A 15,887-nucleotide genomic window follows, 5' to 3' on the forward strand; every position below is an offset into this window, starting at 1 on the left:
ACCTACCTGTAAATCTGGTGCTGGGGACGGGCCGGCAGCCTTTGGTCCCGAAAGGCCTGCCTGAAGCACTTTCACACAGGTAGGAAGATGGTTTATTTAATCTTTTCTTTGCTTATAAATGTTTATTCAGGTTGGATTTATTTGTATAAGTATAAATAAGGATTTATTATAGAATTTAATGACTTCCCTTCCCCCCCCCCCCCCCACCACCTCGTTCTGGACGCCTAATTTGTAACCTGCGCCTGATTTTTTAATGCGTAGAACAGGTTTTTTCAGTTCTACAACAATCTTCACTTGCTCCATTCTACTTTAGTTTGGAGTACGTTTTCACTGTGGAAACTTTCAAATTAGGCGTCAGTGGCCGGACACGCCCCCTTTTGAAGAAAAAATTCTGTTCCAAAGTAGAACTGTTCTACCTGACTAGAACTGCAGAAAAAAAAAGTGTGGAGAATTGCGATTTCTAAGATAGTCCGTTCTCCACCAGTTGCTCCTAAAAATCAGGCGCAAATCATGTGCAAACTTGGGCCCCTGTAGTGGGGAAAATGCTTGAAACTATCATTAAGGAAGAAATAGCAGAACATCTAGATAGGAATAGTGCAATCAAGCAGACGCAGCATGGATTCATGAAGGGGAAATCATGTTTAACTAATTTACTGGAATTCTTTGAGGATATAATGAGCATGGTGGATAGAGGTGTACCGATGGATGTGGTGTATTTAGATTTCCAAAAGGCATTCAATAAGGTGCCACACAAAAGGGTACTGCAGAAGAGAAAGGTACGCGGAGTCAGAGGAAATGTATTAGCATGGATAGAGAATTGGCTGGCTAACAGAAAGCAGAGAGTCAGGATAAATGGGTCCTTTTTTCGGGTTGGAAATCGGTGGTTAGTGGTGTGCCACAGGGATCGATGCTGGGACCACAACTGTTTACAATATACATAGATGACCTGGAAGAGGGGGCAGAGTGCAGTGTAACAAAATTTGCAGATGACACAAAGATTAATGGGGAAGCAGGTTGTGTAGAGGACACAGAGAGGCTGCAAAGAGATTTAGATAGGTTAAGTGAATGGGCTAAGGTTTGGCAGATGGAATACAATGTCGGAAAGTTTGAGGTCATCCACCTTGGGGGTGGGGGGGGGGGAACAGTAAAAGGGAATATTATTTGAATGGGGAGAAATTACAACATGCTGTGGTGCAGAGGGACCTGGGGATCCTTGTGCATGAATCCTAAAAGGTTAGTTTGCAGGTGCAGCAGGTAATCAGGAAGGCGAATGGAATGTTGGCCTTCATTGCGAGAGGGATGGAGTACAAAAGCAGGGAGGTCCTGCTGCAACTGTACAGGGTATTGGTGAGGCCGCACCTGGAGTACTGCGTGCAGTTTTGGTCACCTTACTTAAGGAAGGATATGCTAGCTTTAGAGCGGGTACAGAGACGATTCACTAGGCTGATTCCGGAGATGAGGAGATTACCTTATGATGATAGATTGAGTAGACTGGGTCTTTACTCGTTGGAGTTCAGAAGGATGAGGGGTGATCTTATAGAAACATTTAAAATAATGAAAGGGATAGACAAGATAGAGGCAGAGAGGTTGTTTCCACTGGTCGGGGAGACTAGAACCAGGGGGCACAGCCTCAAAATACAGGGAAGCTCATTTAAAACCGAGTTGAGAAGGAATTTGTTCTCCCAGAGGGTTGTGAATCTGTGGAATTCTTTGCCCAAGGAAGCAGTTGAGGCTAGCTCATTGAATGTATTCAAATCACAGATAGATAGATTTTTAACCAATAAGGGAATTGAGGGTTACGGGGAGCGGGCAGGTGAGTGGAGCTGAGTCCACGGCCAGATCAGCCATGATCTTGTTGAATGGCGGAGCAGGCTCGAGGGGCTAGGTGGCCTACTCCTGATCCTAATTCTTATGTTCTTAATGTTCTTATAGAACTGCGGCCAAATTTAAGATTAAAAATTGCTTCCCTCCCCCTCCAGCCTTGGTATTGTTCAGCTTTAATCAGCGACTCGCCATTCACCAACATTTTCAGTTTAGGGACGTCTTCTTGACACATCCACAGTGCTCACCTTTGTCTGCATTACAACGCATGAATTGAAATGTGAAACATTAAAAAAAGTTTGCCTGAAGTGGTTCACCAAGACACTCGCTGTCGAGAGATAGAAAGATTTTTTTTTAAGTTAACCTAAAAATAAATAGCTTCCAAATATAAGTTAATAACAATATAACTCGCTTCACTTTCCTGCCTACCATGCACGTTGAGGTCGTCAACTTTCTCCGATCAATAATCAGTGCGTTGTTCCAAAGTATGGCCGGAGGTCGCTTTCCTGTGCGCAGCAGGTCTGGAAAACTGACCAGCAGCAAACACAGGCCTCAGCAACACCAAGTGCGCATCAGGTCCCAAATCAGTGCATCTCCCATCCTACCCGCCGCTTTGCAGTTTCTTCACCCATTTCCACCGAGTCCAACTCTGTTTCTCTCTCGACAATGCACTGTGGCCCTGGGGAGCATGAGCACTCTGTGGGGAAATAAGCACAGTGGATAGTGTGGTTGCTGGGCGCAGAGAATTGTGGGTCCTGCGTTCACCATTGGTCAATGGCTGTCTTTGTGTTTTATTACACGTATCTCCACTGGAAAACGTGCTTACAGAATTCCAAGACAACGCTCGCCGGGTTCCAGGGCTCCGTATGTTAGCAAATGGCGTTCCAATTCAGATTGGCTCTGTGAGGCCCCAAACGATTCTTTCTCTGAGGATTCCTGGGCTGTTCCCACATTGCTATGACTTTTTCCCGCTCATTGGGTATTGGGCCCCTCCTCCCGCTCCAGCTGTCCAGCTCACTGCGTGGCCTGTGAATTTTAAGTGCGTGAAACCTTACGGATCACTGCGTGGCCATGCACAACACACCTTTTGGGAGGTTTGGAAGTCACCCTTCTTATTTTCTACATGCGTGGACCAAAGCTTGTGCGCAGTCACATGGCTCCAATGCTAACTCAGGATTAAGCAGATATGTAGCGCAGATAAGAATTCCCTCTGGAAGCAAGGAAATAGAGCGTGAAATCCAGAAAAGAGGGGGAGAGAGAGAACATTAAAAGGGGCTGCGGAGAGAGAGAGTGAACCAAAAAGACGATGGAGATTTTTTTTAAAAGACAAGTAGAGAGAGAGAGAAACCCAGTGGAGACACACACACTGAACATCAAAAGGGGAACAGAAAGAAGGAACAACTTGGGCTTTTGAGCCTGAAAAATAGCTGACACCTAGAAAATTGCCCAGGTATGTCCTGTCTACAAAAAGTAGGACAAATCCAATTACCAGCCCATTAGTCTACTCTGAATCATCAGCAAAATGATGGAAGGTGTCGTCAATTGTGGTATCAAGCAGCATTTGCTCACAAATTGCCTACTCACCCAATACTCAGTTTGGGTTCCGCAAGGACCACTCTGCTCCAGACCTCCATACAGCCTTAATCCAAACATGGGGAAAGAAGAGCTGAATTCCAGAGGTGAGATGAATGACTGACTGACTGCATTTGAGATCAAGGCAGCATTTGACTATGGCATCAAGGAGACTTGTAAAATTGAAGTCAATGGGAATTGGGGAAAATGCTCCACTGGCTGGATTTATACCTAGCACAAACGAAGATAGAATCATAGAAATGTATGGCACAGAAGGAGGCCATTCGGTCCATTGTCTGTGCTGGCTGAAAAAGGGCTATCCAGCCGAATCCCACTTTCCAGCTCTTGGTCTGTAGCCCTGTAGGTTACGGCACTTCAAGTGCATAGCCAAATACTTTTTAAATGCGATAAGGGTATCTGGCTCTACCACCCTTTCAGGCAGTGAGTTCCACATCCCCACTACACTCTGGGTGAAAAAAGTTCACCTCCACTCCCCTCTAATCCTTCCACTAATTACTTTAAATCTAAGCCCCCGGTTATTGTCCTGTGTGCTAAGGAAAATAGGTCCTTCCTATTCACACTCTCTCGGCCCCTCATAATCACTCCCCTGCCACTGTCTCCAGTTCAACCAGACTTTTTGCAACATTGGTGTACTATTGGACCCCGAACTGAGCTTCCAAGCTCATTTCCTCTCCATCACAAAGACCATCTCAGTAGCATCTGCTTCATTCCATCCCTGTCTCAATCCAGATGCTGCTGAAACCCTTTGTCATCTCCAGACTCAACTTCTCCGATGGTCTCCTGGCGAGCCTTCCATAAATTTTAACTTATTCAAAACTCTGCTGCTCGTATCCTATCCCACAACAATCTTGCTCACCATCATCCCTGTGCTCACACACCTTCATTGACAACCAGACCCCCAACAACTCAATTTAAAATTTACATCCATCTGTTCAAATTCTTTCATGGCCTCCCCCTTCTCTATCTCTCTAACCTTCTTCAGTCCAAGAACTCTGAGAACTCTGCATTCCTTCAGCTCTGGCTCTTCTGTATCTCCCACTCCCTTTGCCCCACCATTGTTGGCCATGTCTTCGGCCATCTGGGTCAAAGGCTCTGGAATTCCCTCTCTACATTTCTTCACTTCCTTTTAAAACTCACCTTTGACCAAGCTTTTAATTACCCCACTTGATATCACCTACTTTGACTCGGTGCTGATTTTATCTGATTACTCTTCTGCGAATCACCTTGAGACGATTTCTAGGTTCAAGGTGCGAGAGAAATGCTTAGAAGTGCTGTTGAGTACATGTTTGTTATATGGAAGAATGAATACACACACACACCTGTTTTCTCTAGTCAGACAGCAGTGCAGAGCTAGCAGTATAATTTTAGTGTTTCAGCTTTAAGGGGATAGCTGTCTTAAACCATAATTGTTTTATAACTACACCAATATTAACTGCCTAATGAGTGAAGTGTTTGATAAAATATGCGATCTAACATATTGATGCTTTCATTAATTGATTTCAGATGTGGTCTTGATGGGTTTCCATTCATCTTTATGGTTAATATCTCCCAAAGGAGAGTAAGAATGTACCAGTAAAACTCACTATTTAATCACTTGGTTTATGAATAATTTAAGAATGGATTCTTGAGGAACAATTGAGCATATTTCAGATCTTTAAAAATGCCTGAGAAACCATAGGCCCCTCAGCTGATTTATTTTCCTTGGGGTGGAGGAGTATTTTTCTGTTCACCAATGTCGGGTGCTGGATTAAAAAAACACTTGCAGGTAGTGTCTCTTGCTGGTCACGTTGTTAAACAGTGTGAAGGAGGCACTTCTAATGTACTAAAATTTGTAAATAAGTTATGCGGCTAGCTGACCAATCGAACAAGTGGTAGTTGTATTATACAGCACCCTACACAACCTTGGGGCATCCCAAAGCGTTCACAGCTAATAAAGTTTTTTTGAAGTATAGTCTCTGTTATAATATTGGGAAATATAGCAGCAAATTTGCACATAAACAGCAATGAGTTAAATGACTAGATAATCTTTTTTGGTGATGTTGGCCAGGATACCAGGTGAACTCTTCTCCAAGTAGTGCTATGGGAATTTTTTATGTCCATCTGGGAGGGTGGACCTGGCTTTGGTTTAACCTCTCCTTCAACAATGCAGCACTCCCTCAGCACTGCACTGAGGTGTCTGATTTGAATATGTGCTCAAGTTCTGGAGTGGGGCTTGAATCTGAGGCGAGTGCTATCACTGAGCCAGTAAAGATTAATAGCATTCCAGAAAGCTTAGACTATTTAAGTTGATAACCAAAGGAATGGTAGATAGCATTTGTAGTGTAGATAAATGTTAGATTTCCAGCATTTGCAGTTTGCTTGATTTAAAAAAAAAATCTTTCAGATATTCAAATTGTATATGATTTTTTTTTCATGGGCTAAATGAACTTTTCTCTTTCCATACTTGATATATTTAACTGATACTTCAAACAACTTCTGGATTTTTTTAAAATATCCAGATCTTGGCAATGTTCTTGGCTCACCCAAGGACTATAACAAAATGAATGGAAAAGTTGAAGGCAATGATAGCGGTGCAGAATCCGAACAGGACGAGGAGGAGGATGATGATGAAGATGTTGTAACAGATGATGATGAGAAAGGTAAATATGGCAGAATTTCTGATTACTTCAGTTTTTTTAAACATCCCACCAAAGTATTCTATAACTAAAGCTACTCCAACATCTGAGATATAATGTTTTATAAAATGCATGACTACTTTAGCATTTTTTTTTAAAATATGGAGTTTGAATTTCATATTTGCTATTGGATGAAATTAACTTCTATGGATGATTTGCTTTAGAAATATGACATCAGCATACTTTTAGAAACTGTAGATCAAAGTGGAGATTTACTGTACTCTGCATGATCTGCTAGTTACTTGGAAACTTATCCAAAAAGAAAGATTTTCATTTATAATAGCGCCTTTCACAACCTCAGGACGTTCCAAAGCATTTTACAACCAATTAAGTACTTTTGAAGTGGAGTCACTGTTAGAAGAATCATAGAATCATAGAAATTTACAGCACGGAAGGAGGCCATTTTGCTCACCATGTATGCACTGGCCGACCAATCCAGCCTAATCCCACATTCCAGTTCTTTGTCCGTAGCCCTATCGGTTACGGCACTAAGTGCACATCTAAGTATCTTTTTAATGTGGTGAGGGTTACTGCCTCTACCACCCTTTAAGGCAGTGAGTTCCAGATCCCCACCACCCTCTGGGTGAAGAAATTCCCCCTCATATCTTCTCTAAACCTCTCCCCAATTACTTTAAATCTATGCCCCCTGGTTGTTGACCTGTCTGCCAAGGGAAACGGGTCCTTCCTATCCATTCTATCCAGGCCCCTCATAATTTTATACACCTCATCAGGTCTCCCCTTAGCTGCCTCTGTTGCAAAGAAAACAGACCCAGCATCCCCAGTCTTTACTCGTCGCCAAAATTCTCCAATCCAGGCAACATTCTTTTAAATAATCTCTGCACCCTTTCCAGTGCAATCACATATTTCCTCTAATGTAGTGACCAGAACTGCACACTACTCCAGCTGCAGTCTAACCAGTGTTTTATACAGTTCAAGCATAACCTCCTTGCTCTTGTATTCCATGCCTCAACTAATAAAGGCAAGTATTCCATATGCCTTTTGAATCACCTTATCTACCTGGCTTGCAACTTTCAGGGATCTGTGGACCTGCAGTTTAAGGTCCCTTTGTTCCTCTACACTTCTCGGTGTCCTACCATTTAATGTGTATTCCCTTGCCTTGTTAGCCCTCCCCAAATGCATTACCTCACTTATTCAGATTGAATTCCATTTGCCACTGTTCTGACCAGTTCATTGATATCTTCCTGCAGTCTGCAGCTTTCTTCTTCATTATCAACCACACAGCCTATTTTAGTGTCATTTGCAAACTTCTTTATCATACCCCCAACATTTAAGTCCAAGTCATTGATGTATGTAATGTAGAAAACCTGGCAGTCAATTTGCGCACAGCTAATTTCCATAATGTGATCATCTGTTTTAATAATGTTGATTGAGGGATAAATATTGGTCAATATTGATAAATAACTCCCCTGCTCCTCTTTGAAATAGTGCCATGGGATCTTTTTAATCCACCTTTGAGAGCAGACTGGGCCTCAGTTTAATGTCTCATCCACAAGACGGCACCTTCAACAGTGCAGCTCTCCCTCTGTACTACACTGGAATGTCAGCCTAGATTTTTGTGCTCAAGTTTCTGGAGTGGGACTTGAACCCACAACCTTCTGACTCGGAGACGTGAGTGCTACCAACTGGGCCACAACTGACATAATTTAATACCTTGACTAATATTTTGGACTACTATGTAATACTAAAATAAGCTGTTTATAGCCACCTGATCTATGCATTGGGTTTTGCCTGTTCGAAGCAGTTGTCTGATGCACTCATCATGGACCATCTTTTATTTTGCCATTCTAGCTTACAGATTTTTACTTGCATGGGCAGATCAGCTGTGATGTGAAATAACATTCTGGAAGGATCAGCTATGCATAGCTACTCTACAGCTATGGCTGATTTGTCCCAGTGTGCTATAGTCCTGATGGCTGATCCCAGCAACTGAGTATAGTTCGTGTGAAATTGTGAATTCCAGAATGGGGTTCTATAGAAAATTAGTTACATAAATGTCCATTTATAAGCAGTTGATTTACCATTGAACTTTATTGCTGGGGTTTGGGATTTGTGATTTTGTCCGAGGTAATTGATTTGTCTATTATACCACCCAGCATAAGTATATAATGCATCCACATGCTTGTTCCTTCAGTTGAATTGTGAATTACTTGCGCTGGAGACTTGAATACAGACCTATAACTGTTATATGAGAGACAATCTGTGAAAATGATGGATAATAATTTCAGTAAATGGATAATTCTGCTCTGTCCCAACATCTGTTTCACATTTAAAAGGGAACTGAACATCAGTTGTGTCATCATTCATTTAATTCAGTTACACATTCTTCTTTCCATTTAATTGTTTCGTCCGTCCATCGGCTGTTCTTAATCCTCTGGCTAGAGTCATCTGTGATTACAGTGCTTGATAGCAGCATATTTTTTTCCTGGTTACTGTTGTGGCGAAAGGATCAAATTAAGAATTGCCTAAGTTTTTCTTCCATACAGTATCAGTTTCTTAATTAAATGGAAATGAAGCCATTGGGTGTGGTTAATGCAGGAACTATGGGCCCAAATTTGGCGCTCAGGTTTTTTCCAGCACACCTCCGAGCCCCCCGCCTTCATTTTACATCAGGAACAGCGCCAAAAAAAATCCTGGAGGGTAGCTAATGTAACCCCACTTTTTAAAAAAGGAGGGAGAGAGAAAACAGGAAATTATAGACTGGTCAGCCTGACGTCGGTGGTGGGGAAAATATTGGAATCAATTATTAAAGATGTAATAGCAGCGCATTTGAAAAGCAGCGACAGGATCGGTCCAAGTCAGCACGGACTTGTGAAAGGGAAATCATGCTTGACAAATCTTCTAGAATTTTTTGAGGATGTAACTAGTAGAGTGGATAAGGGAGAACCAGTGGATGTGGTGTATTTGGACTTTCAAAAGGCTTTTGACAAGGTCCCACACAAGAGAATAGTGTGCAAAATTAAAGCACATGGTATTGGGGGTAATGTATTGACGTGGTTGGCAGACAGGAAGCTGAGAGTCAGAATAAATGGATCCTTTTCAGAATGGCAGGCAGAAACTAGTGGCGTACCGCAAGTTCAGTGCTGGGATCCCAGCTATTTACAATATACATTAATGATTTAGACGAAGGAATTGAATGTAATATTTCCAAGTTTGCAGATGACACTAAGCTGGGTGGCAGTGTGAGCTGTGAGGAGGATGCTAAGAGGCTGCAAGGTGACTTGGACAGATTAATGCGTCAACAAATAGAAACATAGAAAATAGGTGCAGGAGTCGGCCATTCGGCCCTTCGAGCCTGCACCGCCATTCAATGAGTTCATGGCTGAACATGCAACTTCAGTACCCCATTCCTGCTTTCTCGCCATACCTCTTGATCCCCCTAGTAGTAAGGACTACATCTAACTCCTTTTTGAATATATTTAGTGAATTGGCCTCAACAACTTTCTGTGGTAGAGAATTCCACAGGTTCACCACTCTCTGGGTGAAGAAGTTTCTCCTCATCTCGGTCCTAAATGGCTTACCCCTTATCCTTAGACTGTGCTGGATTTCCCCAACATTGGGAAAATTCTTCCTGCATCTAACCTGTCTAAACCCGTCAGAATTTTAAACGTTTCTATGAGATCCCCTCTCATTCTTCTGAACTCCAGTGAATACAAGCCCAGTTGATCCAGTCTTTCTTGATATGTCAGTCCCGCCATCCCGGGAATCAGTCTGGTGAACCTTCGCTGCACTCCCTCAGTAGCAAGAATATCCTTCCTCAAGTTAGGAGACCAAAACTGTAACACAATACTCCAGGTGTGGCCTCACCAAGGCCCTGTACAACTGTAGTAACACCTCCCTGCCCCTGTACTCAAATCCCCTCGCTATGAAGGCCAACATGCCATTTGCTTTCTTAACCGCCTGCTGTACCTGCATGCCAACCTTCAATGACTGATGTACCATGACACCCAGGTCTCGTTGCACCTCCCCTTTTCCTAATCTGTCACCATTCAGATAATAGTTTGTTTCTGTTTTTACCACCAAAGTGGATAACCTCACATTTATCCACATTATACTTCATTTGCCATGCATTTGGCCACTCACCTAACCTATCCAAGTCGCTCTGCAGCCTCATAGCATCCTCCTCGCAGCTCACACTGCCACCCAACTTAGTGTCATCTGCAAATTTAGAGATACTACATTTAATCCCCTCGTCTAAATCATTAATGTACAATGTAAACAGCTGGGGTCCCAGCACAGAACCTTGCGGTACCTCACTAGTCACTGCCTGCCATTCTGAAAAGTACACATTTACTCCTACTCTTTGCTTCCTGTCTGCCAACCAGTTATCAATCCACGTCCGCACACTACCCCCAATCCCATGTTCTTTAACATTGCACGTTAATCTCTTGTGTGGGACCTTGTCGAAAGCCTTCTGAAAGTCCAAATATACCACATCAACTGGTTCTCCCTTGTCCACTCTACTGGAAACATCCTCAAACAATTCCAGAAGATTTGTCAAGCATGATTTCCCTTTCACAAATCCATGCTGACTTGGACCTATCATGTCACCTCTTTCCAAATGCGCTGCTATGACATCCTTAATAATTGATTCCATCATTTTACCCACTACCGATGTCAGGCTGACCGGTTTATAATTCCATGTTTTCTCTCTCCCTCCTTTTTTAAAAAGTGGGGTTACATTGGCTACCCTCCACTCGATAGGAACTGATCCAGAGTCTATGGAATGTTGGAAAATGACTGTCAATGCAACCGCTATTTCCAAGGCCACCTCCTTAAGTACTCTGGGATGCAGTCCATCAGGCCCTGGGGATTTATCGGCCTTCAATCCCATCACTTTCCCCAACACAATTTCCCGACTAATAAGGATTTCCCTCAGTTCCTCCTTCTTACTCGACCCTCTGACCCCTTTTATATCCGGAAGGTTGTTTGTGTCCTCCTTAGTGAATACCGAACCAAAGTACTTGTTCAATTGGTCTGCCATTTCTTTGTTCCCCCTTATGACTTCCCCTGATTCTGACTGCAGGGGACCTACATTTGTCTTTTCTATCCTTTTTTTCTACATATCTATAGAAGCTTTTGCAGTCTGTCTTAATGTTCCCTGCAAGCTTCCTCTCGTACTCTATTTTCCCTGCCCTAATCAAACCCCTTGTCCTCCTCTGCTGAGTTCTAAATTTCTCCTGGTCCCCGGGTTCGCTGCTATTTCTGGCCAATTTGTATGCCACTTCCTTAGCTTTAATACTATCCCTGATTTCCCTTAATCGCCACGGTTGAGCCGCCTTCACCTTTTTATTTTTACACCAGACAGGGATGTACAATTGTTGTAGTTCATCCATGTGGTCTCTAAATGTCTGCCATTGCCCATCCACTGTCAACCCCTTAAGTATCATTCGCCAATCTATCCTAGCCAATTCACGCCTCATACCTTCAAAGTTACCCTTCTTTAAGTTCTGGACTATGGTCTCTGAATTAACTGTTCCATTCTCCATCCTAATGTAGAATTCCACCATATTATGGTCACTCTTCCCCAAGGGGGGCCTCTCACAACGAGATTGCTAATTAATCCTCTCTCATTACACAACACCCAGTCTAAGATGGCCTCCCCCCTAGTTGGTTCCTTGACATATTGGTCTAGAAAACCATCCCTTATGCACTCCAGGAAATCCTCCTCCACTGTATTGCTTCCAGTTTGGTTAGCCCAATCTACATGCATATTAAAGTCACCCATAATAACTGCTGCACCTTTATTGCATGCACCCCTAATTTCCTGTTTGATGGCAAAGGTGGTATAATGTAGATAAATGTGAGGTTATCCTCTTTGGTGGTTAAAAACAGGAAGGCAGATTTTTATCTGAATGGTAACAGATTATTAAAAGGGGAGGTGCAACGAGACCTGGGTGTCATGGTATATCAGTCTTTGAAAGTAGGCATACTGGTACAGCAGGCAGTGAAGAAGGCAAATGGCATGTTGGCCTTCATAGCGAGAGGATTTGAGTTTCGGAGCAGGGAGGTCTTCAGTTGTACAGGGCCTTGGTGCGTGCACACCTTGAATATTGTGTACAATTTTGGTCTCCTAATCAGAAGAAAGACATTCGTGCTATTGAGGGAGTGCAGCGAAGGTTCACCAGACTGATGCCCGGGATAACAGGACTGACATATGACATAAACTGGATCAACTGGGCTTGTATTCAATGGAATGTAGAAGAATGAGAGGGGATCTCATAGAAACATATAAAATTCTGACTGGATTGGACTGGTTAGATGCAGGAAGAATGTTCCCGATGTTTGGGAAGTCCAGAACCAGGGGTCACAATCTAAGGATAAGGGGTAAGCCATTTAGGACCAAGATGAGGAGAAACTTTTTCACTGAGTTGTGAGCATGTGGAATTCTCTACCACAAAGTTGTTGAGGCCAGTTTGTTAGATATATACAAAAGGGAGTTAGATGTGGCCCTTATGGCTAAAGGGATCGAGGGGTATGGAGAGCAAGTGGGAGTGGGGTGTTGAAGTGCATGATCAGCCATGATATTGAATGGTGGTGCAGGCTCGAGGGGCCAAATGGCCTACTCCTGCACTTATTTTCTATGTTTCTATGACCGATTCTCAGGCCGTCTGTGGAGCTGGTGTGGTGCAGAAGAGAGGGGGGCGGAGCTAGGTCCCAGCGCTGAAAACCGTGCCGGGACCTCTGCACATGCGCGCTAGAGTTTGTGCGCATGTGCAGTAGCTCCTGGCAGGCCGTTTCGGCCAACGTGCGCTGCAGGCTGTGTAGTAGGGGCTGATGCACGCCGTCCCTCGCCCTGGCCGAATGGGCTCTCTCATCGGTGGCCTGCTGCGTTCCCGAAGGTAGGAGTTCTATTTTTTATTATTTACTGATTGATTTTGATGCTTTAGGTGCAGGGTTCCTTCTATTTTATTAATTAATTGCTGATTACTTTTTGTGCTTTTGGTGCTTTAAATGTAGTTACTACTACTTCTACTTGCGCTGATTCCTTAACTGTAAGTAAGGTCTTTCTGTGCGGACAAAAGTGGACACCTATACGCTGCCCTATGTTAGTTCAGTACAACTTTTTTCTGGCCAAATTGGCATAAATGGTCTAAGTGGCCTCCCCTTTTGGGGGAAAAAAAACTGACCTGACAAAAATACCTAACTAAATCACTTACTTACACTGGCACAAATTAAATGGCCATATTTGCACCTAAAAAGATACACCAGAGAAATCAAGTTACACCAAAAAAAACGGTGCAACTCATGGAAATTTGGGCCCATATGAGTCTACTAAAGTTTTTAGCAGGAGAAAATGGGATGGCTTAGTTAAGTGAACATAGTTCTCTGACTAAAGCAATAAGAAACAGCTGAAAGGAATCACAGTAAATAATTGGAAAAGTGAGTAATATGATGGAGTAGTTTAGTTCCATTTTTTAAAATGGCAGTGGAGTTCCCCAGAATCTTAAATATATAAATCTTCCAATTAAAATATGAAATGGTGTTGAGCATTTTAATCTTTTTATTCCACTCATAGGAAAGACACTGAGTCAAATGTACAAGTGGTAAGAGTAACTCCTATTAACTTTCTTGTTCTCTAAGCTGAAAGCAGATTACACTATCACCCATGTGTTGTATTGGAACAGGAGTAGACCATTCAGCCGCTCATAACTGTTCTGCCATTCAGTTAGATCATGGCTGCTCTGTACCTCAACTCCACTTACTTGCCTTTTATTTCATATCCCTTGAGACCCTTGCCCAACCATTAAACATCCTTTCATTAAACATCCATAAGACAAAGGTTCTCTACCAACCTTCCCCTGCCACACCGTACTGCCCCCCGATTATCAAGTACCAACGTTGCCTCTGCAAAATCCTGCAAGTCCATTGGCAGGATAAGTTATCAATGCTCGTGTTCTATCTCAGGCCAGCATCGAAGCATTGATCATGCTCAATCAGCTCTGATGGACAGGCCACATTGTTTGCATGCCTGATGCAAGACTCCCGAAACAAGCACTCTACTCCGAGCTCTGTCATGACAAGCGAGTCCCAGGAGGGCAGAGAAAACGCTTCAAGGACACCCTCAAAGCCTGCTTGAAAATATGTAACATCCCCACCGACTTTTGGGAATACCTGGCCCAAGACCATTCAAAGTGGGGGAGAAGTATTCGAGAAGGCACCGAACACTTCGAGTCTTTTCGTCAGGAGCATGCAGAAGCCAAGTACAAATAGCAGAAGGAGTGTACGACAAACCAAGCACCCCACCCACCCGTCCCTTCAACCACCACCTGCCCCACCTGTGACTGTGTCTGTAGTCAACTTAGAACTCATTAGTGTGGAAGCAAGTCATCTTCAACTCTGGGGAACTGCCCAAGAAGAAACTAAAATCTCATCTCGGACTTGTAAATTTTAATTGACCCAGTATCCACAGCCTGTCGGGGACCTGGGTTCCAGATCTCCACGACCCTTTGTGTGAAAAAGTGCTTCCTGGTTTCACTCCTAAATGGCCTAGCTCTATTTTTTTTAAATTATGCTCTTTTGTTCTGGACTCCCTTACCAGAGGCAGTAGTTTCTCTGTATCCACCCCATTGAATCCCTTTATCATTTTAAACACCTTCATTAGATAAAATTCTCAATCTTCTAAATATCAGGAAATACAAACCAAGTTTATGCAACCTGTTGTCATAATTTAACCCTTTAAGCCCTGGTATAATTCTGGTGAATCTGCGCTGTATCCCTTACAAAGCCCAGGAGAGGCAAGAGTTCGGGGCCCAGGGGTAGCACAGACCAGCCCACACTGCAATATGTGTGCGCACTAGGTCCGTGCAGCAGAGCAGGTCTCCAGTCGTCTTGGATAACCCTTGCCACTGGACCAAGACCTAGCTCTGTCAAGCCCGTGTGGTGGCTGGTCTACTACACGTTTTTTTTTAAATCCACGCGTCAGGATGTAGTTCAGGACCTGGAATATTAGGTCCTTCATTGTGAACTCGTCCTTTTTTGGCGTGGAAGCAAGACATCGTCGTTTTGAGGGACTGCCTATGATGATGATATATATTTCCTGAGATTCAGTGCCAAACTGAAAGCTGTAATCCAGATTGGGTCTGAACAAGACTCTGCAACTGAAGAATAACTTCCTCACACTTGAATTCTAATCACCTTGAGATAATGGCCATCATTATATTAGCCTTTTTAATTACTTTTTGTACCAATGCACTTACATTTTAGTGACTTAGTGCACAAGGAAACCTAAATCCCGTTGCTCCACCACAGCACTTGGGGCTAGACTTTCCCTAAAGCCCCTCACCGTCCGATTGCCGCCCAGAAACACCGCTAACGTTCTACAACTAACGCTGGCGCAAATTTCCATAATAAAGGTAAAAAAAATTGCCTGGCGAGAAAATGGATCTTGCACCAATATTCTCGGTGGTTAAAGGCGAAATTAGGTGAAATGGACAGTTCTTACCGGAATGGACAGTAAGACTTAAAATTTAGTCCGAGGCTGTGGTTCGACCTAGGGAGGGGGGAAAACTCAAAATATTTTTTCACTTAAACAAAAAATAAGTTATAAAATATTCTCGACACTTTTTAACATAATCACTGTTTTTGAATTTTAAAAATAATTTTTAAAAACCTTTAACTTCCCTTTCTTTGCAGGGTACTCATCTACTGCCCTGTTTCCGGCAGTGTGTATGGGCCCCCGTTGAGGCAAAGCTTCGATCCTGGCGGTTTTCTCGGTGGTGCATGCAGATGCACATGGGCGGTTTGCTCTGCGGCGGTCTTTTCAACATGTGGGTGGAA

At 43.2% G+C, this 15,887-nt stretch overlaps 1 protein-coding gene across 4 annotated transcripts in view; it reads left to right on the forward strand.

Annotated features, from left to right (window-relative positions):
• Window positions 1–15,887, forward strand: part of acbd5a (acyl-CoA binding domain containing 5a) — a 118,509-nt gene that overhangs the window by 55,708 nt on the left and 46,914 nt on the right. For 3 of the 4 annotated variants that reach the window (XM_070881466.1, XM_070881469.1, XM_070881467.1), the window contains one exon: window positions 5,913–6,053. The exons of the other annotated variant lie outside the window; for it this stretch is intronic. In XM_070881466.1, the coding sequence (XP_070737567.1) occupies window positions 5,913–6,053 (141 nt within the window). The remainder of the gene's footprint in view (window positions 1–5,912; window positions 6,054–15,887) is intronic. 4 annotated transcript variants of the gene reach the window in all.

This window comes from Pristiophorus japonicus, chromosome 5, assembly GCF_044704955.1.
Source record: "Pristiophorus japonicus isolate sPriJap1 chromosome 5, sPriJap1.hap1, whole genome shotgun sequence".
In the NCBI taxonomy this organism is placed as follows: Eukaryota; Metazoa; Chordata; class Chondrichthyes; family Pristiophoridae; genus Pristiophorus; species Pristiophorus japonicus.